General features: G+C 39.0%; 1 protein-coding gene and 1 long non-coding RNA gene across 2 annotated transcripts; both read left to right on the top strand.

The window, feature by feature from the left end:
* The first annotated feature begins 710 nt into the window (after positions 1–710).
* Positions 711–6939, top strand: LOC133139877 (uncharacterized). Its single transcript, XR_009709967.1, has 4 exons — positions 711–832; positions 1591–1690; positions 4755–4977; positions 6793–6939. It is a non-coding gene; the product is annotated as an uncharacterized LOC133139877 (long non-coding RNA).
* A 907-nt stretch (positions 6940–7846) lies between these two features.
* LOC133115163 (nuclear GTPase SLIP-GC-like) lies at positions 7847–18958 on the top strand. Its single transcript, XM_061224967.1, has 9 exons — positions 7847–7898; positions 8337–8457; positions 9805–9938; positions 11203–11382; positions 16770–16927; positions 17619–17775; positions 17952–18060; positions 18149–18282; positions 18636–18958. The coding sequence occupies exons 3-9, from the start codon at positions 9819–9821 to the stop codon at positions 18747–18749; spliced, it is 972 nt and encodes a 323-aa protein (XP_061080951.1). The 5' UTR covers positions 7847–7898; positions 8337–8457; positions 9805–9818; the 3' UTR covers positions 18750–18958.
* The last annotated feature ends 6345 nt before the right edge of the window (positions 18959–25303 follow it).

Here is a 25303-nt window from a genome sequence, read left to right as displayed (position 1 = left end):
GTTATTTTCATATATAAACATGACAATGTCATGTGTAGACTATTCTGCGATTCCAGTGTGAACCACATTTGCAGTGAAAATATAATTATTCCAACTGGTATATTCAATAAAGAGGGGTACCTTCAAAATATATGTGTTGTTAAAGGGCCATTCCAGTGTAAGATTTACTTTGAATTCTAAATCAACGCTGATTTAGTTCCCAGATCCCTTTATTCTTTATAATTTGATTACAGTGCATGTGTAGGTAAATTAAATGCTGGCATTTATGCAGTATTTTTAAAAAGAACAAAAATGGGGCATAATTATGAATTATGAAATTATGAATAATTACATTTTTATAATACCTCCATGCAGACATACTGGAGTAAACTAGCAAGGTACCACACCAGAAAAATGGGGGACTGTTTACACTGAGCAGAACTAACATTATCTAATTTCCTGTAACAAAAAATAATATATATTTTAAATGTGTTTTTAAATATTTTACCAGTTGGTAGCTCAGCATGAGCATGAAAACAAGCACAGTTGTGGTGTTGATATACTTCTATTAATATGATGTAAATGCAAGGCCCTCTACCCAGTATTAGTATAGTGTTCCTAATAAAGTGCTCAGTGAGTGTATCATTTCTGTGAATATATGTGTTAGGTGTCTGGAGCATGATGCACACAAGTCATTTTAATAGGTCAAGGTCTCACCCACACACTTTTCCAGCTCCTCAGAAAGGTAAAAGAAAGCTCCATGGGAATGAAGATGTGAAATCAAAGAAGAGGAAGATGAAAAATAACAGACAGTCTGTGTTTTCATATGAGACAGAAGAACTTCTCTCAACCCGTAAGTGTCTTACCTTCTTATAATCGACAGTACCTCAGAGTGAACTCAATCATTGGCAGCCTTTACATATGACATTAGTACAGTACACATTCTATAAGATTGAAGGGAAAAATGCTTGAAAAATAAATGACCATGAACTTAAACTGGATTTAAAAAGCATTTTCATATCTCAATCGTTTCATTTTTACTAGCTTGTGCTAATTTCTCAAAGATTCTTACCTACATTTTAGAAAAATAAATTAAACATTTTCCTTTCTTTTGAGCAACAACGTAATGGAATCCTTTTGCAAACGGCATCAGTGGCCCATGATCTTCCCTTTTTATTTAACTTCATGATACTGTTCTCAGTATTTCTTTGCATTTTTAACATGATCAGCTACAGGTTTAATGGGGAACTAAAACTTTCCCATCATAAACCTTTAAGTAATGGAAATTCATACATTAGAGGTCTTGCTTAGGGACACTTTGACACACGTTTTGGCAACTCTCCAACTGCTCTTATCTCCTGAGCTAATGTTGCCCTCCTGAAGGGAATCAGCTTCAACACACACTGATATTTTATTCAGCATAATCCAGCCCATTGGCCACCTGTGACGATAATTTTGAGCTATGTGCTTCTCGCCGCTTGTCTGGAAAATACCAACAGTCTGCATCCACACCCATTGCGAACTCATGCGATATGGATTTCTGGAAAATAGGGCCCATTACATGTAAAAGCCAACTGTTTCATGCATTTTGTCACAACTGTCTTTTAACAGGTGAAGATGCATTCCAGGATGGAAAAGATGCCATATCTGAGGTTTATGACAAACTCAAAGGGGTTTCCTGCAGAGAAAACTCATTTCTGGAAAACTTAAAGTACAAAGTTTTTCTTTCATAATTTATAATGTGGAACTCAATGTGATGTCAATGTAAACCCAGGATCAATGAACAACACTTGTTTAATAGTGATAGGTTGTTATTACTCCTTGTGCAGTATTATGTTTTTCGAAACAAGAATAATAATTTACCTTTAGCATTAGAATGTTAAAGAATCAGTGACAAGTGAAAGTTGTTCAGCTGCCAATCACTCCCAATGAACATTTTGTTGTCAAAAGTAGGTGAAATTCCATCTAGGCCTTCAGGTGAAAACCTTTGCCTTTGGTTCAAAAGTTCAAGTTGTCTAGCTGACTAGGATGTACAGTGCATCCGGAAAGTAATGACAGCGCTTCATTTTTCCCACATTTTGTTATGTTACAGCCTTATTCCAAAATGGAATAAAGTCATTTTTTTCCTCAAAATTCTACACACAACACCCCACAATGACAACATGAAAGAACTATTTTTGAATTTTTTTCAAATTTATTAAAAATAAAAAAATTAGAAATCACATGTACATAAGTATTCACAGCCTTTGCTCAATACTTTGTTGATGCACCTTTGGCAGCAATTACAGCCTCAAGTCTTTTTGAATATGATGCCACAAGCTTGGCACGCCTATCTTTGGGCAGTTTCACCCATTCCTCTTTGCAGCACCTCTCAAGCTCCATCAGGTTGGATGGGGAGTGTCGGTGCACAGCCATTTTCAGATCTCTCCAGAGATGTTCAATCGGATTCAAGTCTGGGCTCTGGCTTGGCCACTCAAGGACATTCACAGAGTTGTCCTGAAGCCACTCCTTTGATATTTTGACTGTGTGCTTAGGGTCGTTGTCCTGCTGAAAGATGAACCGTCACCCCAGTCTGAGGTCAAGAGCGCTCTGGAGCAGGTTTTCATCCAGGATGTCTCTGTACATTGCTGCATTCATCTTTCCCTCAATCCTGACTAGTCTCCCAGTTCCTGCCGCTGAGAAACATCCCCACAGCATGATGCTGTCACCACCATGCTTCACTGTAGGGATGGTATTGGCCAGGTGATGAGTGGTGCCTGGTTTCCTCCAAACATGACGCCTGGCATTCACGCCAAAGAGTTCAATCTTTGTCTCATCAGACCAGAGTATTTTGTTTCTCATGGTCTGAGAGTCCTTCAGGTGCCTTTTGGCACCATACAGGCCTGATTGGTGGATTGCCGCAGAGATGGTTGTCCTTCTGGAAGGTTATCCTCTCTCCACAGAGGAACGCTGGAGCTCTGACAGAGTGACCATCGGGTTCTTGGTCACCTCCCTGACTTGGGCCCTTCTCCCCCGATTGCTCAGTTTAGACGGGCAAAGAAAGAGCTCCAGGAAGAGTCCTGGTGGTTCCGAACTTCTTCCATTTACGGATGATGGAGGCCACTGTGCTCATTGGGACCTTCAAAGCAGCAGAAAGTTTTCTGTACCCTTCCCCAGATTTGTGCTTTGAGGCAATCCTGTCTTGGAGGTCTACAGACAATTCCTTTGACTTCATGCTTGGTTTGTACTCCGACATGCACTGTCAACTGTGGGACCTTATATAGACAGGTGTGTGCCTTTCCAATCATGTCATCAACTGAATTTACCACAGGTGGACTCCAATTAAGCTGTAGAAACATCTCAAGGTTGATCAGTGGAAACAGGATGCACCTGAGCTCAATTTTGAGCTTCATGGCAAAGGCTGTGAATACTTATGTACATGTGGGGGCGACATGGCTCAGGCAGTAAGAGCAGTCGTCTGGCAGTCGGAGGGTTGCCGGTTCGATCCCCCGCTGGGCTCTGTCGAAGTGTCCCTGAGCAAGACACCTAATCCCCAAATGCTCCTGACGAGCTGGTCGGGGCCTTGCATGGCAGCCAATCGCCGTCGGTGTGTGAGTGTGTGTATGAATGGGTGAATGGAGAAGCATCAATTGTACAGCGCTTTGGATAAAGGCGCTATATAAATGCCTGCCATTTACCATGTGATTTCTTAGTTTTTTATTTTTAATAAATTTGCAAAAATCTAAAAAAAACTTCTTTCATGTTGTCATTATGGGGTGTTGTGTGTAGAATTTTGAGGAAAAAATGTATTCCATTTTGGAATAAGGCTGTAACATAACAAAATGTGGGAAAAGTGAAGCGCTATGAATACTTTCCAGATGCACTATACACTCAGTGACCACTTAAGGTAGACCTACACCAGCTTATTAATGCAAATATATAATTGGTCAATCATGTGACAGCAACTCAATGCATAAAAGCAGACATGATCGAGAGTTTACAGAGAATGGTGCGAAAAATAAAAAACCTTATACATTTTCAATCAATCAAAATGTACTATACTATTGTATTGAGCCCATATTAAAACCATGCTAAATGTTCTTAACTTTCTCAATTTTCTCAACCACATCCAAAATTTGGGTGGAGCTGTCACATCCAATTTGATCCGGGCTGCAAAAATTATCCGAGTGACGTGTCTAACATTCTAAACAGTTGTACTGGCCTAGTTACTGTTCTACAACGGCGACCGTTGCTATAACGATGTTGCCTGCTAGCTAGAATATGTGCAGATGAAGATTCTAAAATGACCTCATCCTTACTTCGGTCCACAAATTTGATCTTATTTTAGCAACAGACGCTCTATCAGCTGTTTTAGAATGTTAATTACATCACACCATTTTTCAAGGATCAATCATCTTTACATATTGTAGCTAGCAGGCAGCGTTGGTATAGCAACTGTCACCGTTATAGAACAGTGAATGGGCTACAGCAGCCGAAGATCCATTTAAAAAAAGTCTAATAAACACCTAATGAAGTTGTCACTGAATGTAAGTAGCCAGGCTACACTGGGTAAAAACCTGAGCCATATTGGGGTTAACCTGTCTGTAATTCTTTTTTGTCAAAAGGTCTCTAAACCTGTCTCTCAAATTATATTAAATTAATTTTTGAATTTTGAGATGAAGTTAGATTATATGCAGTTGTGAAAATGATGTAATTGTTTCAACAATTCTTCAGTACTTTTAGTGAACATAAGTAACATTCATTGAGCCCATAGTTATTGTTTCTATCCAATGCAGAAAGAAGATCTCAAGTCTAAAACATTATAACCACAAAGAGAAAATTTACATTGGATTCTTTGGGAAGACGGGAGCAGGAAAGAGCTCATTGATCAACGCAATTGTCGAAGAAAAACTTCTACCATCAGGAAGCTTGCATGCCTGCACTTCTGTTTTTGTGCATGTACAAGCTAATACTGAACCCAGCGAATACAAAGCTGAAATTGAATTCATCAGTGCAGAGGTATGCCGGTTAACACAACACAGAAAATTGGCTATAACACAGCAATCCAAATACGGTTCTGACAGTTACAAGACAGACAGAAATATAATTTAATGCGAATGTTGTGAATTAAATTTCATTCCTTCTTCACGTCAGACGATGGTGCTTTAGAGCACGTTCAAATTATCTTCCGTCTTTCGCATGCGCAGGTCGAGACCTTACAATAACAGTCACCTGTGACGTGAATGATGTAAGGCAGCCCCCATCAGTACCTGTTCTTACGACTAGGAATCACACACACGGACATTCCTTGTTTTCTTAGTTTTTCCCTTTATTTCGTTTGATTTGGCATATGCTGCTGTGACGTCAGGCAGTGGGACACGCCTCCATTCCACAGGTGGTTTAAGTTGGCCCCCTAATTGATGTGGGAGAGGGAAGAAATGCAAAAGAGATTGGGTTTGGTTGAAGACTGGATTAAGCCTGCTTAGGGGAAATAGTTTTATGTTGCTGCATGTCAGGAGCTGTGGGCTATTGCTCATAAGGCGCATTTCCATGCGTAGGATCCCACGGTTCTAATCCACGCCAGAGGATTTTGTCTCCATCTTTCACATCATCCACCTGTCTGTTCCAAAACATCTTCTCACAAATTGCAGAGAGTCGTAAGCAGGTCAACTTTCCTCACTGGTGGCACTTTCATGTACAGAGCAAACAAAATCGGACCCAGAACAGAACCCTGGGGGACACCACAGGATAAGGCAGCAGACTCAGATTTGTAGGGGCCAATAGCCACTGAAAAAAAACTCCTATGAGAGAGATAAGATGAGAACCAATCTAGAGCGCTTCCAGAGACACCCACCCACTCACTAAGCCTATCTATCAGAATGCGAAATCCTTTCCTTGGGGTGACAAGTGCATGAATCCACTCACGAGGCACCAATCTCAAGCAGTGTTTGGCGATCATAAGTAATGATTGATTGTACGCTCTGCAAACATATTGACAAGAAGAGACAGGACAAACAGACATGGCAACTAGCGGAGACGACAAGCAGCCGAGTAGAGTAGAGGCGCGGCCATGCTCCCGCCGTCCCAAAGGCATATGTTGGGGCAACTGCCAGCCTTCGTAGGTCTGAATACCTTTTGTCTGCCATGATGGTCACAGCAAGAGCAGAGCCCTGTCAAAGCAGAGGCTTCCCAAGAGGATTATCGAGGTCCTTGTACATGCCAACATGTCAAAAGGCCTTCCTATATCTGAGGGAATTAGACACCATTCCATCAGGAGTATATCTACCTCCTTGAATGGCGGGCCACTGAATGACATATGCGCTGCAGCTACCTGGCCTTCACCATGTTCTTTTCCTGTTTCTATAGGGTCAACATAGCTGCTCACCATGCAGTCATGAGCGTTTCTATAGGGTCCACATAGCTGTTCACCATGCAGTCATGAGCGTTTCTATAGGGTCCACATAGCTGCTCACCATGCAGTCATGAGCGTTTCTATAGGGTCAACATAGCTGCTCACCATGCAGTCATGAGATGGATACGTTTCCTTGTGACTATGTTGGTATGAGTCATCCAAATGTGCTTTAAAGCACTGTCCTCTGACGTTAAGGAAGATTGAAATAGAACAGAAGCTATGCATGTAACTAAGCTTATATGAATTCAGGCTGCCTTACATCATTCATGTCAGATCGAGCGAATCCAAATGTAACTTTTGGTTCATATAGAAACGCACCATGACTGGTTCCTGTAAACAAATCAACCCCACCATGTTCTATGTACTCTTAAATATAGACAGAATGATAATACACGTTGATGATTAAGGAATTTCTACTACAGGACTGGGAATCAGAACTACGTTTTCTGCTAGACTCACTCAAAAATGAAAATGACCAACAAAACAAAATGGCAGCAAAAGATGATGAAATTGCAGAAATGGCAAGAGAAAAGATAACAGCCATTTATGGAGAAGAGGGCCTGGAGAAAGATTACGGTGAATCCAGGCACAGGCACGAAGACTCTGACTTTTCACACTGTGAGTGCTAAAATAATATTTTTTAAGAGGACATCTTCATGACAGTTTGACATAAATGTTTGATTTTGGTTTCTCTTAAAATATGAACAATTTACTCCTAAAACTTCTCTACAGGTGGAAGAACTGTCTAAAAGCATTGGATGCTACATTCGGAGTGACACAGAATCAGAGCAGCAGTTCTGGCCTCTGGTGAAGCGAGTCACCATCTCCTTGCCGAAGTCTCCAGCTCTGCTGGAGGGGATTGTGCTGGTGGACCTGCCTGGAGCTGGAGACGTCAGTAAATACCGAAGTGACATGTGGAAAGAGCTGATGTCAGTGCTTCAAGCTTTAATCGTTTACTGAATTCTGTTTATTACGATGGTGGGTTCCATGGACAATGCTGAAAGATTTTCATTAAACTCCCACAGTGTCTCAGCCAGTGCTCCTCTGTCTGGATTATCAATGAGATGAACCGTGCCCTGTCTGAGAAAGTAGCCGATGAGATCTTTGATACATCATTGAGAACCATTGCTGGAGGGGGAGAGTGTCACAATGTCACCTTCATCACCACCAAAACAGATGTCATCAACTCAGAGGAGATCAAAGAGTTAGCTGTTACATTATTAATATCTTCAGAAATATTGAATATTGTGTACGGACCTTGTGTTTTTAATTCTGAATGACTTTTCTGATTTTACCAGAAATTATGATATCACAGATGAGGACCTTGAAATAGAAAGTAACATTGGCAAGGTAAGGAGAGGTTAAATAAATATTAAATATTTAAAAGGACATATTTCACATTTATTATTAATACATATATTTTCAGGGTACCCCGGAATATGAAAAGAAAGAAAAACATGCGTGTATACTGTACCGTAATGACAAATTTAAAGAAGAAATCAATAAACTCTTCAAAGCTAAAACAAAGGTGAGTTGTAGCGTAGTAGCATTACCTGAAACTTGCTCTTACACACAGACAAATACAGGAATAAATATAAAATAATAGGATAAATGCATTAAAAAAAGTTAATTCTCTATATACCAGCTTACTTTCTCCATCGACTTGATGAAATTCACTTGAAAAAGCATGTCGCTAAATTAACTGTGAACTGAAGGAATATTTATGTTATTTGAAAGGAGCATTAGCCGTCATGTGGCAAGGCCAATAGGTGACCTAATTCATGTTTTTCATTAAGCAACTTCAAGTAAACTTTTTTCAAAGTATCTTTAGTTTAATCAACTAATTTTATCTTATTGGTGGCTGTGCTGTAGCTGAAATACTTCCTATAACATTTGCACAGTAACTTCCCCACTATTACAGACCAAAACCTTCCTTAACAATCATGTTTTCGATATTTGATTTCAGAAATTTCTGCTTGGTGATGAAGACTATTCAAATGAGTTCTTTGATGTGTACACTGTGAGTTCTGAAGAATTCAAGAGAATTGCACAGGGGAAGTCAACTGTTCTGGATCACAATGAAACTGGTAAAAAGTTTATATGTATACAGTTAAAAGTCCTCCACAGTGATGTGAAAGACTGATATCAAATTAAAGGAAGTTTTTGGTCACAATTATTGCTCCTAATGGTTGTGAAACCAGTTATTAAATTATACAATGAAACAATGATTTGAAAACAAATGTGTTTTGTGTTTACTCAGGTTCCCTTTTTCTAATATTACATTTTATCTAAAGATATGAAACCATTCTGTGTGAATAATACAAATATAGAGAATCAGCAATGGGGAAAATACCTTTGCAGCACTATATACTCACTGAGCACTTTATTAGGTATGTATTAGGCTTTTCTTTACTTATTGGCTCTTCTGCTGCTGTAGCCTATCCACTTAGAGGTTTGACCAGTCTGGCAATTCTCCTTTGACCTCTCTCATTAACAAGGCATTTCTACCTGCAGAACTGCTGCTCACTGGATGTTTTTGGTTTTTTGCACCATCCTCTGCACACTCTAGACATGAAAATCCCAGTAGATCAGCAGTTTCTGAGATACTCAAACCAACCTGTCTGGCACCAACAATCAATCCAAGGTCAAAGTCACTAAGATCGCATTTCTTCCCCATTCTGACATTGGGTCTGAAAAACAGCTGAACCTTTTGACCAAGTCTACATGCTTTTACGCATTTAGTTGCTGCCACATAACTGGCTGATTAAATATTTCCATTAACAAGCTGGTGTACAGGTCTGTCTAATAAAATGCTCACTGACTATATAGACTTACCGAGTACTTTATTCGGAACATTTTTACTTTCTTACACCAACTTATTCATTCAATGATCTAATCAGCCAATTGTGTGGCAGCAGTGCAATGCATACAATCATGTAGATACAGGTCAGGAGCTTCAGATAATGTTCACATCAACCATCAGAATGGGGGAAAAATGTGATCAAAGTGACTTTGACCATGGAATAATTGTTCGTGGCAGGGTGGTTTGAGTATCTCTTGGGATTTTCACGCACATTAGTCTCTAGATTGCAAAGAATGGTGCAAAAAACAAAAAGGAAATGCAGTGAGCAGCAGTTCTGCAGACAGAAATGCCGTGTTAATGAGAGAAGTCAGAGGAAAATGGCCAAACTGGTCAAAGCTGACAAGAAGGTGACAGGAACGCAAATAACCACACATTACAACAGTGGTATGCAGAAGAGCATCTCTGAACACACAATGCATCATAACTCTGAAGTGGATAGCCTACAGCAGTAAAAGTCTAATAAATACCTAATAAAGTGCTCACTGAGTGTATATACAGTACATAAGCACCAGGTGAAGGCTAGACGCATGGTTTATGTGTGAACTAGCTGTTTTTTCCACTATTTACAAAGAATTGCCAGCGCTGATGGAGCACATTAAGAAACTGTACGTCTCCCATTTCAAGAAGGAAGTGAAAGATTATGTATCTGAGGTTTCTGGAATCATTTCATATCTTCACTTTTCAAAGGATGCTCTCAGTTCAAAGGTATGTTTTGACTCCATCAGTATGTAAATGTTAATGTGTTTTTAAAAAGTATAATCCTATGACAAAGAAAACACAATTTTATTGCTGACTTATTGCAAACTTCAGGTGCTCTGTCTGAAATGTAATATTAAAGGGTAATTGCGCTCTCCAGGAGATATTTGTCCATTTTTGTCCATGTTTTTGTGAACTGTAAATGCGCTTGTACGCCTACTTTATAATGAAACATTTTTTTCTGACATTTCCGAAAAATAATTTGGAAAGAAAACTGATGCAGAAAAATTATTTCTGCATTTTATTCTGGCCACGCCCCAATCGTGATATCAAAGTACCTCTTTGCAGGCACCTCAAGATGTCAATCAAGATATATAGTTGGTAAATTGTTGATTTTAACATTTTTAACCACATATTCTTATAAGTCGTATAGAGTGTTAAAGTCCCGCCCACCACAAAAAAATTTACTGGACCTAGGAATTGATTTCCCAAAGAGAGAAACTTGTAGTGAGTGCAGTAGGTGGAGCCAGGCTGAATTAGTGAGTGCAGTAGGTGGAGCCAGGCTGAATTAGTGAGTGCAGTAGGTGGAGCCAGGCTGAATTAGTGAGTGCAGTAGGTGGAGCCAGGCTGAATTAGTGAGTGCAGTAGATGGAGCCAGGCTGAAGTAGTGAGTGCAGTAGGCAATCCATCCATCCATTATCTTAACCCACTTATCTTGAATAGGGTCGTAGGGGGGCTGGAGCCTATCCCAGCATACATTTGGCGAAAGGCAGGAATACACCCTGGACAGGTCGCCAGTCCATCGCAGGGCACACACACCATTCACTCACACACTCACACACTCACACCTATGGGCAATTTAGACTCTCCAATCAGCCTAACCTGCATGTCTTTGGACTGTGGGAGGAAACCGGAGTACCCGGAGGAAACCCACGCAGACACGGGGAGAACATGCAAACTCCACACAGAGAGGCCCCGGCCGATGGGGATTCGAACCCAGGACCTCCTTGCTGTGAGGCGGCAGTGCTACCCACTGCACCATCCGTGCCGCCGCAGTAGGCAATTACACTTTCAAAACAATCTGCTGGAATTCTGGTGTTCAGCAACCTAGCTTCCAGATAACTAGGTAGCATGTAAGAAACATTAGTTTGTTATTTACTGACTTGTTTCATTGTCTCTCAAAATTTGAAATGGAACTGATGTAAATGCTGATGATGAAAATGTTTAATCTAGCTATCGATAGAAATGCAAGTAAGCATTGTCTTTTTTTCAGAAACAGTCTTCAAATGACGACGAGTTCAACCGACTTGAAAAGGATCTGGGTAAAACATGCGAAACATTGAATGAAAATCTGAGCCAAGTTCACCAAAAACTCAAGAAAGAACTGGAGATGGGAGCAAAGACAGCAGAGACAACATGCCTGAAAAATGCCACAGACAGAGTGCTGGAATCAGTGAGTTTGTGTTTTACATTATTGGCATTTGGCAGATGCCCTTATCTAGAGTACAGTTGATTAGACTAAGCAGGAGACAATTCCCCCCGGGAGCAATGCAGGGTTAAGGGCCTTACTCAAGGGCCCAAGGCTTGTGCAGATCTTATTGTGGCCACACAGGATTAGAACCACCGACCTTGCGTGTCCCAGTCATTTAACTTAACCCCTACGCTACAGTCCGTCCCTGTTACAGCAGGTTAATGATGTTCTGCATACAGAGATTATAGCAATTGCTAGTTTTCAACTCCCGTCTCTAGTTAGGCTTTTTTATGAACAGAAAAAGATTAAAAATAAGACTAAGTGTTAAATGGATGATGTTAAAAATATACACACTTAAAATACCAACATTTAATAGATGCTGAATACATTAGGGGTGCAACGATTAATCAACTTATTCGACTAAAATCGATGACCAAATTAGTTAGTGTTTTTCGCGCAAGTGTTTTAATGCTCTAAGAAGTAGGTATTACCGCTTACTTGAGTGAAGTGAGGAATAGTGCGATGGCAACATGACCAAATACCTCCAAAGTGTGGGAGCATTTCACACTGAAATCGGCGGGAAATGTTGTGAAGTGCAACATTTGGAGAGCCGAACTTGCCTGGCATGGGAGCACATCGATGATGCTGGAGCATCTGAAGAGGAGGCACGTTGGCTCTCTGGATGATGAAGATTTGTTTTGGTTTTCTAGTTAGCTAGCTAGCTAATATTAATGTTAAAAGCCATGTTACTTCACGTTATGAGCTGTAACGTTTTCTATATAGAAATATAGAAATATTTTGTGCTTATATCACAGCTACTCACCAAATAAATAATTCTGCACTTATTTTAAATTCCTATTTTATTATTTTTTAGAAAAGAGTATTAGTTATATATGTGCATACCCGCAGAATATATGTGCACATTCTAGCTAGACCCTTGCCAACTAAATGGAATTTAGCTAATAGCAATTAGCAATGTGTTTAGCAATCATGATCTGCACAGTCTGGATAAATCATTAAAATGTTGCCCATTAGTTTGAAAGAAACGTAGCGGTGTAACGTTAACTATACACATCCACTTACACTGCCACAACTAAGCCCCCTATTACGAACCAGAGTTTAGCTGATGTTAACCATGCAGTGTCCATCTTAGTTAATGTTAATTCACTTCATGTTAATGTCAATGTTAGCAACACTGTCCATCTTCTTTAATGAAGCCTACATATGTGGAAACTATGACTTGACCACATCGTTTTCATTTGTTAAAAACGCACAGTCTCTATAGCTATATGGAAAAAAAAACTGATTGGAAATGGCATGTTAAACAAGGGATACAGGAGATCGCCCATTTAAATTTTTGTTCTCGTTGTGGTGGGGGAGAATTTCTTTAAGGGAAAACATTAGGCTATACGGTCGTAGCTGGAGAATATGTTGCTGCCAAGTGCATACATTTAGAGAACACCTGAGTATTTCATCCTTTCTAAATCGCAAAAAGATCTTCAACTCCTGTCTATATGTGCATGCCCAATGTGAGTTCCATTCAAATTAATTTGAATTTACGCGTTTGTTTGATCTCGTTTGAACTGAAATTTTGGAAAAATGTGACAGCCCTAATAATTTGCATCTCCATTTATCATGAAAATGGACATATAGATGGGAAACATTTATTTACAATGCATTTTAATATCTACACACGATTCTAGAATCAAGAATGAATATGGCTTGAATGTATTTTTTGGAAATACTGGAGTATATATTTCTATATCAGATGGCGATGGGTTTCAAGAAATGATTAGGCATTTCAACACTGAATACACCCTTCCATCCAGAGCTCATTTCATGCACTTGATGGTAAAGAAATATGAAAGAACCTTTCTGAAGGTACAAGTGTTATATTCTCTCACACACATTCACACACTCACACGTGCACATATGCACATACACACAAAATAGAAATTTGGGTTTGATATAATGACAGAATTCATGACGAAATAATATTAAGATCGCTGATCAATATTTTAAATCTTGATTAAAGCATAAAACGGCTGCCATAATGTAAATGTTGAAGGTATACTGTATACACTGTATGGGTCTTGCGCTTCAAATTGTTATCTAAAATCACCTGTGATGTATTTAAAGGTAAAGGAGACCATTAAAGAAGTCAAAAGCTCCCTCACACTGACAGCTGATGTCTGGACTAGTCGTGCAACAGAGGCATACCTTGGTGTGTGTATCAGTGAAGATGATGCAAATGAAGACTTTTAGTCTTGCCACCATGTCTCCTGAGGAGAGGCTTTCTGGTGCAAACATAATGATGTGGCTGGAGGAGGTGGGAGCAAAATTTGACATCTTGCCTACCAAAAATAAAAGTAGTAGTTCATGATAATGGGTCCAATATAGTGGCAGCAAGGCGAATGCTGGAAGAAAAACATGTCCGCTGCACTGGACACACAATCCAGCTCATAGTTAACAATGCCCACAAAGAGCCCAGCATCAACAGAGCAGTAGGGGCTGCAAGAAACGTCAGGAGAAGCGAGCTGGCCGATACAAAATTGAAGGTGAAACAGCAGCAAATTAGTACACCACAACATAAGCTGATCCAGGATGTCAGTACAAGATGGAACGGTACATAGAATATGACAGAGAGACTGCTGGAACAGCGCTGGCCAGTTACTGCCACTCTGTCCGATCCTGAGGAAACTCCAAGGGGCAAACAGTACTTTAACTTGCAGCCAGAACAATGGATGCTGCTTGAAGAGCTAACACAAGGGTTGCAGCCTTTTGAATATGGTACCCTTACCTTCGTGGAATATGCAACCGTTTTATGTCTTCCACAGCTGATCAAAGGGCTGCATCGTTCCATACAGCAAACCCTTAGTTTGGAGACGTGCGCAGGAAAAGCATTTCTGGCCAGTGCAGAAAAAGGGATAACCAAGAGATGGGGGAGTCTGAGCAGACTCAGCAGAAATGCACAACCCAATTGTTCTTTCAGCTGCCCTTGACCCAAGATTCAGAAAGCTGAAGTTTATTGCGGCTGAAGATGGCACAAGGGTGCAAGGGACAGGTGAAGTCCTTGCTATCAAAGAAGCAAAGGAGACTGGGATACATGGGTGTAAGCAACAGCAGAGGGTCAAAAACAGCAGAGGGAGACAATCAGCACTGGATAACCTCCTTCAGTCTGACACAGACAGTCTCAGTGCGAAAGAGGAATCCCAGGAGGACCAAATGGTGAGAAATGAAGTTCAGATGTACTTTGCAGAGCCAGCAGTACCCAAAAAGGAAGACCCTCTCGGATGGAGGAGGGAAAATAAGAGGCATTTTCCCACATTATCAAATCTGGCAAGATCTTTTCTGTGCATTCCTGCAACATCCACCCCGTCAGTGCACATCTTCTCTGCAGGAGGGAATATCTGCTCTCAGAAGAGAGCCAGCCTCTCACAAGACCATATAGAGAAGCTGACTTTCCTCCATTTCAATACTGTGATAGTTGCAAGAGTGAAGACCACAGAATGCACAAAGCACAGAATGCACTTTTCTTTTTTTGTTTCTTTTTTATTATTTTATTTGTTACATTTTATTGCTGCTACTTTGCTTATCCTTGGTTTAAAATTTTGAAAAATGGATATTGGAATACATGGGAATCTTTTGTATCAGCAGGAAAGTTCATTAAAAGAAGTATTTCTGAAGAAAGTATTCATCTTTATTGTCTTTATTGTTAGTTAGCACATGCCTAAAACATGCTAACATGCAAAAACTCAAGCTAAATGTAAGAGCCATTGAGTAATTGTCTGGTTTGTAATCTGATTGCTCGATTAATCAATTAATCGACTATTGATTATTCAACAATCAAAATAGTTGTTAGTTGCAACCCTAAAATTCAAACACACATATCACAATGTTACAAAGAAAAAGGATACATGCGTGTTATATTACAAATAAAAGGTAGTAGAAAAGTATTTAATAACAGTAAAGTATTTAGCTGGCAACTGCCAGTTTTTGGCTGGTAAAATTTGAATGCCTTCCCGAACAATCAATCAATCAGTCAAGAAATACTGGCATCTCAAGATGCAATAATCAACTGAATTTTGAATTTCAGCTCAGCAGCTGCCTATTTCCATGACAAAATAATGCAGTATGTTGCCTTGTTATGAACAGGTTTAAATATTGTTATAAACAGGTTTAAATATTGTTATAAACAGGTTTAAATATTGCTGCTTGTTGCCTTGTTGTAAACAATTTTAAATATTGCCACATGTTGCCTTGTTATAAACAAGTTTAAATATTGTTATAAACAGGTTTAAATATTGTCATGAACAGGTTTAAATAATGCAGCATGTTGCCTTGTTATAAACAGGTTTAAATATTGTTATGAACAGATTTAAATATTGCTGCTTGTTGCCTTGTTGTAAACAAGTTTAAATATTGCAGCATGTTGCCTTGTTATAAACAGGTTTAAATATTGTTATAAACAGGTTTAAATATTGCCACATGTTGCCTGGTTATAAACAGGTTTAAATATTGCAGCATGTTGCCTTGTTATAAACAGGTTTGAATATTGCCGCATGTTGCCTTGTTATAAACAGATTTTCACTGAATTAACTTTAATAAGCGTAATGATGAGCTTGATACGATCATTTTATTGTATTTTGTCAAATGCATTCTGACCTGCAGGCTAAAGCTATTACTGCACTCTCTATTACTCAAATAGGCCTATTCGCTGAGGTGAATAGTGGAAATCGCTTTTACCTTTTCCCAAACCTTTTTATTCATCTTCATCTTTAGCTGATTCAGTGAGTGACGATGTCTCTTTAATCAATCATCAAATCATTATAGAATTTTATCAAAACATTTAAAGGAAAATTCTAGTGTAAATCATTTTGACATTGTCAGAATTTGCATATTGGTCATTTAACCTCCTGAGAACCTGTCTCCTCAAACGAGGACATTAAATGTTGGCTTCCCAGAGCTCCATACTATATCTCTCTTCACAAAAGGAACATTCACTTAAAATGAAATAAAATATATATTTTATAATATATAATAGATATTATAAATATATTATAATAATGTTCACTGCAAGATTTTTTGTCATCCAAGACACGATTACTATGGTCTATATTACAAATATCAGATAATGACCTGGGATTGAATTTCACATCGCTAGTACACGTTCACTGACAATGTTAGTGCTTTAGCCTTCATGAATGTGCTGGCGAGTAGGCCTACTCTTCTACTCAAATAAAGTCTCATGTAAACCTCATGTCACTTCAGAGCAGCTTGTACAGTGAAAAGGGGATGCTTGGTGCACATTTTGCTCTCCAGAGGCTACATTGTGATTTTTCTGTTTTTGTATTTCTGTTTTTGTACAGAGGGGGTCTGATAACAGAGGCCACCACAAGACACTCAAAGCCTTGTGTAAAAATGATGGATATTACCGATCTCGCAAAGGAGTGTTAGTTGATCTGAACTACATTCTGTCAGAACCCATGTATAAAAAGATGAACAACCACTTCCAGAAAATATTTGGGTGAGTGACTTTTGCCTTCATGAATAATGTATTTCCCTTTGTGCAACCAATATCACACCAATATCTAATGATTCAGAGTGACTATATACAATTATATTTCAATAGTATTTAATCTTCTAAAAATTGGGCACAGACCACGATGCACTCTGAAGTATAAGCTGTTCGGATGTTAAATCAACATCATATTCACGAGGTTGAAACTCTGAACAATGTTTTCTTGAATGTTTTAAAACAGGTCTTGTCTCCCTTTTGCAAGAGTTTTGTTATTTTTTATAGGACTACAATACCAATTTTACAAAGATTTGTCACTGTAACTGCAAAGCTACAAATCATGGGATTTACATGTATTATGGACCAAATTCAGGGCCAATATTATTTGTGTGTTTTGTGAACTTCAAAACACAATTCACATTTGTTTTGTGATCCGCAGAACACAATTTGCACGTGTTTTATGCATCACTAAACTGCCAATCCTGTTTTACACATCAGAATACAACTCACAAAATACATATTTCGATACTATCTTTCCATCGCAGCTGTATGACCAATGAAAATGAAGATATATTCTCATTAGAATTTTGCCTGGAATGTGCTTCCATACACAACAGCCCCATATTTCTGCGTTTTGCTGTCTAAGTATAACAAGAGACTCAGATTAACTACAACAAATCATTCTAAACTGTCTTTCAAGCACTGGACCTTCAGGAACCTCTGTCAGACAGACCAGAACGACCTCAATCCAAGGGCAATTTGAAAGTTTCCAAGAGAACTCCATCACAAATGACTATCTGATAATCAGGACAAAGGATGAAGAGAAATACCTGCGTCTGGTGTACATTAGAACAGAGGTAAGAACCCATTTCAATGCCTCTTCTACAGTCGATATCTCCTTTCCTGCAGTCTTACACATTTCATGCTGATGCAAATATTAGAAACTGACCCCAATGCTCCAGTACAACAATGACCTCAATAGTTTTTCAACAAGTTTACTGAACTGAAACATCTTCCCTTTCATATCATCTAGCAAAGAAAAGTGCTCAATAAACTGGAGAAGGAAATCCTACAGAGAAAGAAGCTGATCTACAATTCCCTCAGTGATTCAATCCGTGACACCATGAAGCAAACATATCAAGGTCGGCACTTGGGCAAGTCATGTCAATTGTGTCGATATTAACATGTTAAATTCTATTGTCAATAGAAATGTGTGAAATGTATTTTCAGAATGCTCTGGCATCACAGGAAAAGACTCTTTCAGAAAGATTCAAGAGAAACTTAAAAGTGCAATTGAGGATTTCAAAAAGACCATGTTCCAAAATGCCATGACGAAGATGCTGGAAGAGTTCAGTGATCTGCAGGTTCGTTTTCAGCTTGATTTCATTAAACACGCAATTATCCAGGGGGTGGTTTATGCAATGTTCATGGTATAATAATGCATGCAAGGTAGTACCACTTTTCATTAGTTAGTTTGTATAAGCTACGTGCCCCATATTTCTACATATACATTTTATTACTTTGATTAAATCACCCAGTAATATAGTAAAGGTAAAGGTTGCTCTTCAGTTTCAAATGTGCCGCAGTTTGCATGTTAATGTAGATTGTTGTTACACACAACAGAAAAAAATAAAAATACTTCAGCTCAGATATACCACCTCAATAAAGATCACTTTACAGAAAACAATCACATTTTTGTTTTTCAAACCTATCACAGAAATACCTTGTGGATGAAATTAAGACACAGATGACAAACGCCTTGACGCTGGGTTTAAACCAGATCCCTGAGGACCTGACTGGCCTCCCAGGTAACCAGTGGAAGCCACTCTAGGACTGTGAGAGGATGTGACAGGGCACTCTGTACTGATCCAAATCTTCAAACTGAGTGTTTCCGACCAGGGCCCTGTTTTCCTGAAATGATCTACACACTGAGATCATCAAAGGTTTTCCTCATGAGAATGTTCCTTTATATTCAGGGCGTTTCCCAAAACCACTTGAACAGTGGCTGTTGTTAGCTGAATTTAAATCCAAAGCTGGGAAAATGACCACAAAACAGAAACAGGTGCACAGGTATATTGCTGTGTCTACATGGTCAATAACTCCCCCTCCTCTTCAGCCTTTTACGTGCATGTAAATCTCTGGTCATGTCATGATCTACGGTACAGCAGCTGCTGTTTGTGTCCTGGTTTGTTCAGTACGGCATACCTGCCTGCATGTGTCTCTCTCAAACAATGTGATTCATTCTTCATTCCAGACGTTTCAGAAGAGACTGAGATGATGGAGAGATGCTGTGAGTCTTTGGACCTCCAGGTGTTTTAAGAACCGAAAGAGGATGATGGATCCAGAAGCACCAGAATTATCAAACTGATTTGAGATCACCGTGGCAACATGTCTGTGGGTGCTGTCAAATATGCATTCTATTGATAACCATTTTTCTCATTATTTCACTGACTATGTAATACTTAATACTTACTGCTTAACTGCACAACAAGGTCACAGATTAACATCTATGAGTTTTTGTGGAAGGGTGGTCTCAAATAGACTTGCAGCATCAATGTTGGCTTTGAATAACTAGTCAACTTATCAGTTCAGTAAGCAATAATATATGTTAAACTATGTGATACTATACTTCTGCTGTCACTCTTTTTAGAATCTTTAAACAGAAAACTATTGTTTCATACTTTTTTATTTTTCAGTGGAGGCTTGATGAAAACATTGAAAGATTAATAATTTGTTTAGTTTGGTGGATTACAATATAGGCTAATCATCATATGTCAGGGTGTGATGACTTGTGTAGGATTTATAGTGGGAACTCATATCATGTTTGTTCACTTCTTCAATTCGGTTACTTTATGCAACATATAATCATAATAAGTAATCATCCTTAAAGTAGAATGTGCCCAGCATAAGAAAGGACTTTTCCTGTACTGTGGGATTTGTTCTTTGCCAGTTGAATATTTTGAATTGTTAAAACAGCTAAATTGTTGAACTTCAGTCTGAATCACTTCTAATTTGGAAAAGCGAGGGCATATTGAATGTTTATTCTCCTGGGACTGGAGAATTTTACTTGGAAATTTGTAGTTTTCATTTCCATTTGTTTGAATCAGGGCTTTCGTGTTATACAGCTGGAAGGAAGTTTAGGGAATAGAACTGCATATCACTGGTTTACATCTACTTTTAGTCATATTTCAAAAAATTGCTTTTTAAAAATAACATTTACATACTTAATATTTTTAGAACCACCTCCATATCAGAACTGCTTTTATCCACCTTTACTCTCATTGATCTTATTTCTTTGTGTGGGATTTATAGTGGGAAATCAGGTTTGTAGGGATATAGCCATGTGTGTTTACTTCTTCAATTCAGTTACTTACATGCAATATACACTCAGTGATCAGCTTATTAGGTAGACCTGTACACCAGCTTGTCAATGCAAATATTTAATCAGCCAATCAAAATGCATTGTTCATGAGAGTGGTCAGAGGAGAAGGGCCAGGCTGGTCAAATTTGACAGGAAGGTGACAGTAACGCAAATAAGCAGACATTACAGCAGCCTCTAAGTGGATCGGCTATAGCAGCAGAAGAACAAAAGGGAGGAAAAGCGACCAGGGCCCTGTTTTCCTGAAATGATCTACACACTGAGATCATCAAAGGTTTTCCTCATGAGAATGTTCCTTTATATTCAGGGCGTTTCCCAAAACCACTTGAACAGTGGCTGTTGTTAGCTGAATTTAAATCCAAAGCTGGGAAAATGACCACAAAACAGAAACAGGTGCACAGGTATATTGCTGTGTCTACATGGTCAATAACTCCCCCTCCTCTTCAGCCTTTTACGTGCATGTAAATCTCTGGTCATGTCATGATCTACGGTACAGCAGCTGCTGTTTGTGTCCTGGTTTGTTCAGTACGGCATACCTGCCTGCATGTGTCTCTCTCAAACAATGTGATTCATTCTTCATTCCAGACGTTTCAGAAGAGACTGAGATGATGGAGAGATGCTGTGAGTCTTTGGACCTCCAGGTGTTTTAAGAACCGAAAGAGGATGATGGATCCAGAAGCACCAGAATTATCAAACTGATTTGAGATCACCGTGGCAACATGTCTGTGGGTGCTGTCAAATATGCATTCTATTGATAACCATTTTTCTCATTATTTCACTGACTATGTAATACTTAATACTTACTGCTTAACTGCACAACAAGGTCACAGATTAACATCTATGAGTTTTTGTGGAAGGGTGGTCTCAAATAGACTTGCAGCATCAATGTTGGCTTTGAATAACTAGTCAACTTATCAGTTCAGTAAGCAATAATATATGTTAAACTATGTGATACTATACTTCTGCTGTCACTCTTTTTAGAATCTTTAAACAGAAAACTATTGTTTCATACTTTTTTATTTTTCAGTGGAGGCTTGATGAAAACATTGAAAGATTAATAATTTGTTTAGTTTGGTGGATTACAATATAGGCTAATCATCATATGTCAGGGTGTGATGACTTGTGTAGGATTTATAGTGGGAACTCATATCATGTTTGTTCACTTCTTCAATTCGGTTACTTTATGCAACATATAATCATAATAAGTAATCATCCTTAAAGTAGAATGTGCCCAGCATAAGAAAGGACTTTTCCTGTACTGTGGGATTTGTTCTTTGCCAGTTGAATATTTTGAATTGTTAAAACAGCTAAATTGTTGAACTTCAGTCTGAATCACTTCTAATTTGGAAAAGCGAGGGCATATTGAATGTTTATTCTCCTGGGACTGGAGAATTTTACTTGGAAATTTGTAGTTTTCATTTCCATTTGTTTGAATCAGGGCTTTCGTGTTATACAGCTGGAAGGAAGTTTAGGGAATAGAACTGCATATCACTGGTTTACATCTACTTTTAGTCATATTTCAAAAAATTGCTTTTTAAAAATAACATTTACATACTTAATATTTTTAGAACCACCTCCATATCAGAACTGCTTTTATCCACCTTTACTCTCATTGATCTTATTTCTTTGTGTGGGATTTATAGTGGGAAATCAGGTTTGTAGGGATATAGCCATGTGTGTTTACTTCTTCAATTCAGTTACTTACATGCAATATACACTCAGTGATCAGCTTATTAGGTAGACCTGTACACCAGCTTGTCAATGCAAATATTTAATCAGCCAATCAAAATGCATTGTTCATGAGAGTGGTCAGAGGAGAAGGGCCAGGCTGGTCAAATTTGACAGGAAGGTGACAGTAACGCAAATAAGCAGACATTACAACAGCCTCTAAGTGGATCGGCTATAGCAGCAGAAGAACAAAAGGGAGGAAAAGCGACCAGGGCCCTGTTTTCCTGAAATGATCTACACACTGAGATCATCAAAGGTTTTCCTCATGAGAATGTTCCTTTATATTCAGGGCGTTTCCCAAAACCACTTGAACAGTGGCTGTTGTTAGCTGAATTTAAATCCAAAGCTGGGAAAATGACCACAAAACAGAAACAGGTGCACAGGTATATTGCTGTGTCTACATGGTCAATAACTCCCCCTCCTCTTCAGCCTTTTACGTGCATGTAAATCTCTGGTCATGTCATGATCTACGGTACAGCAGCTGCTGTTTGTGTCCTGGTTTGTTCAGTACGGCATACCTGCCTGCATGTGTCTCTCTCAAACAATGTGATTCATTCTTCATTCCAGACGTTTCAGAAGAGACTGAGATGATGGAGAGATGCTGTGAGTCTTTGGACCTCCAGGTGTTTTAAGAACCGAAAGAGGATGATGGATCCAGAAGCACCAGAATTATCAAACTGATTTGAGATCACCGTGGCAACATGTCTGTGGGTGCTGTCAAATATGCATTCTATTGATAACCATTTTTCTCATTATTTCACTGACTATGTAATACTTAATACTTACTGCTTAACTGCACAACAAGGTCACAGATTAACATCTATGAGTTTTTGTGGAAGGGTGGTCTCAAATAGACTTGCAGCATCAATGTTGGCTTTGAATAACTAGTCAACTTATCAGTTCAGTAAGCAATAATATATGTTAAACTATGTGATACTATACTTCTGCTGTCACTCTTTTTAGAATCTTTAAACAGAAAACTATTGTTTCATACTTTTTTATTTTTCAGTGGAGGCTTGATGAAAACATTGAAAGATTAATAATTTGTTTAGTTTGGTGGATTACAATATAGGCTAATCATCATATGTCAGGGTGTGATGACTTGTGTAGGATTTATAGTGGGAACTCATATCATGTTTGTTCACTTCTTCAATTCGGTTACTTTATGCAACATATAATCATAATAAGTAATCATCCTTAAAGTAGAATGTGCCCAGCATAAGAAAGGACTTTTCCTGTACTGTGGGATTTGTTCTTTGCCAGTTGAATATTTTGAATTGTTAAAACAGCTAAATTGTTGAACTTCAGTCTGAATCACTTCTAATTTGGAAAAGCGAGGGCATATTGAATGTTTATTCTCCTGGGACTGGAGAATTTTACTTGGAAATTTGTAGTTTTCATTTCCATTTGTTTGAATCAGGGCTTTCGTGTTATACAGCTGGAAGGAAGTTTAGGGAATAGAACTGCATATCACTGGTTTACATCTACTTTTAGTCATATTTCAAAAAATTGCTTTTTAAAAATAACATTTACATACTTAATATTTTTAGAACCACCTCCATATCAGAACTGCTTTTATCCACCTTTACTCTCATTGATCTTATTTCTTTGTGTGGGATTTATAGTGGGAAATCAGGTTTGTAGGGATATAGCCATGTGTGTTTACTTCTTCAATTCAGTTACTTACATGCAATATACACTCAGTGATCAGCTTATTAGGTAGACCTGTACACCAGCTTGTCAATGCAAATATTTAATCAGCCAATCAAAATGCATTGTTCATGAGAGTGGTCAGAGGAGAAGGGCCAGGCTGGTCAAATTTGACAGGAAGGTGACAGTAACGCAAATAAGCAGACATTACAACAGCCTCTAAGTGGATCGGCTATAGCAGCAGAAGAACAAAAGGGAGGAAAAGCGAATGTCCCACTGAACTGCATTGCTAAATGCTATGCTACTGCATTTCATCATAGATGGCAGCAGCAACAGCTTAATTTAAGCAAACAAAGCATTAAATCGCTCTGCAGCCACAAAATTACACGGCTCCATATCATCAGCAAATGATTGACATGCAGCTCTTCATTACTTTATAAAAATATCTTGGTTACAAGCACACGGTCAGATTTGTGTACCAAACACAACAACAAAGATTAAGTTTATCCCTGGCTGGCCACTCTCATGAGAGGCACTAAAACATTCGGGCCCCTGGGGTTTTTTTCTCCAACTGTGCTTGACATTGGTTGCAGGCTGCCATCGATAGCCTACTGATTACACAAATGTATTCTATGATTTTTAAATCACACGAGTCGGGACGATAAATGAATACAGACACCACTGCCGGTGGCATTAGGAAGTATCGGCCCCCCAAACATCCATTTTACCTCCCTATAAGTCTAAAAAATAAGTTTAATAAATACCTAATAAAGATCTCACTGAGTGTATAATCATATCAATAATCATCCATGAAGTAGAATGTGCCCAGAATAAAAGGGGAATTATTCTGTACTGTGTGTGTGTGTGTGCAAGTTGTTATTTGAACAGTTGTTGAATAGTTAAACAGCCAAGTTACTTGAACTTCAGTCCAGATTCATTTCTTATGTGGGAAAGCTAGGGCAGAGTGAATGTCCCAGGAAAACGAGCTCTCCTGGGACTGACAGTAGGGGAGACACTCTCCTGGGACTGACAGTAGGGGAGACACTCTCCTGGGACTGACAGTAGGGGAGACACTCTCCTGGGACTGACAGTAGGGGAGACACTCTCCTGGGACTGACAGTAGGGGAGACACTCTCCTGGGACTGACAGTAGGGGAGACACTCTCCTGGGACTGACAGTAGGGGAGACACTCTCCTGGGACTGACAGTAGGGGAGACACTCTCCTGGGACTGACAGTAGGAGGGGCGGGGCATTTTTACTGAAAAAATTAAGCTCATTATTTCCTCCCATCTGGCCCAATACACCACAACCAACCTCTTCCTTTGGTACCTGCTCCTGCCTGCACAAAGCAGGGGTCAGTGCAAAGTCCTCCAGCACAAAGCCTGAGACATGGAGACCTGACCTCTCCTAATGGGGAATATAATTCTTCTGTGATCCTGAGCCAACACAAGTCACATCTGGATACACCCCACAGCACAAAGCACTCATTCACTGAGAAAACATTTTATGTTTTTATGTAAATCCAGACGAGTCAGGTGAATTTCCAAGCGGATAAGTCTGTAAAAATATCATGATAATACTAAATAATAATGAATCTGCACACTGTGCTTTACATTTGTTCACCCCAA

Source organism: Conger conger, chromosome 1 (assembly GCF_963514075.1).
Source record: "Conger conger chromosome 1, fConCon1.1, whole genome shotgun sequence".
Lineage (NCBI taxonomy): Eukaryota > Metazoa > Chordata > Actinopteri > Anguilliformes > Congridae > Conger > Conger conger.
Note: the sequence above shows the minus strand (reverse complement) of the source record. Positions and strands in the feature narration are given on the sequence as shown.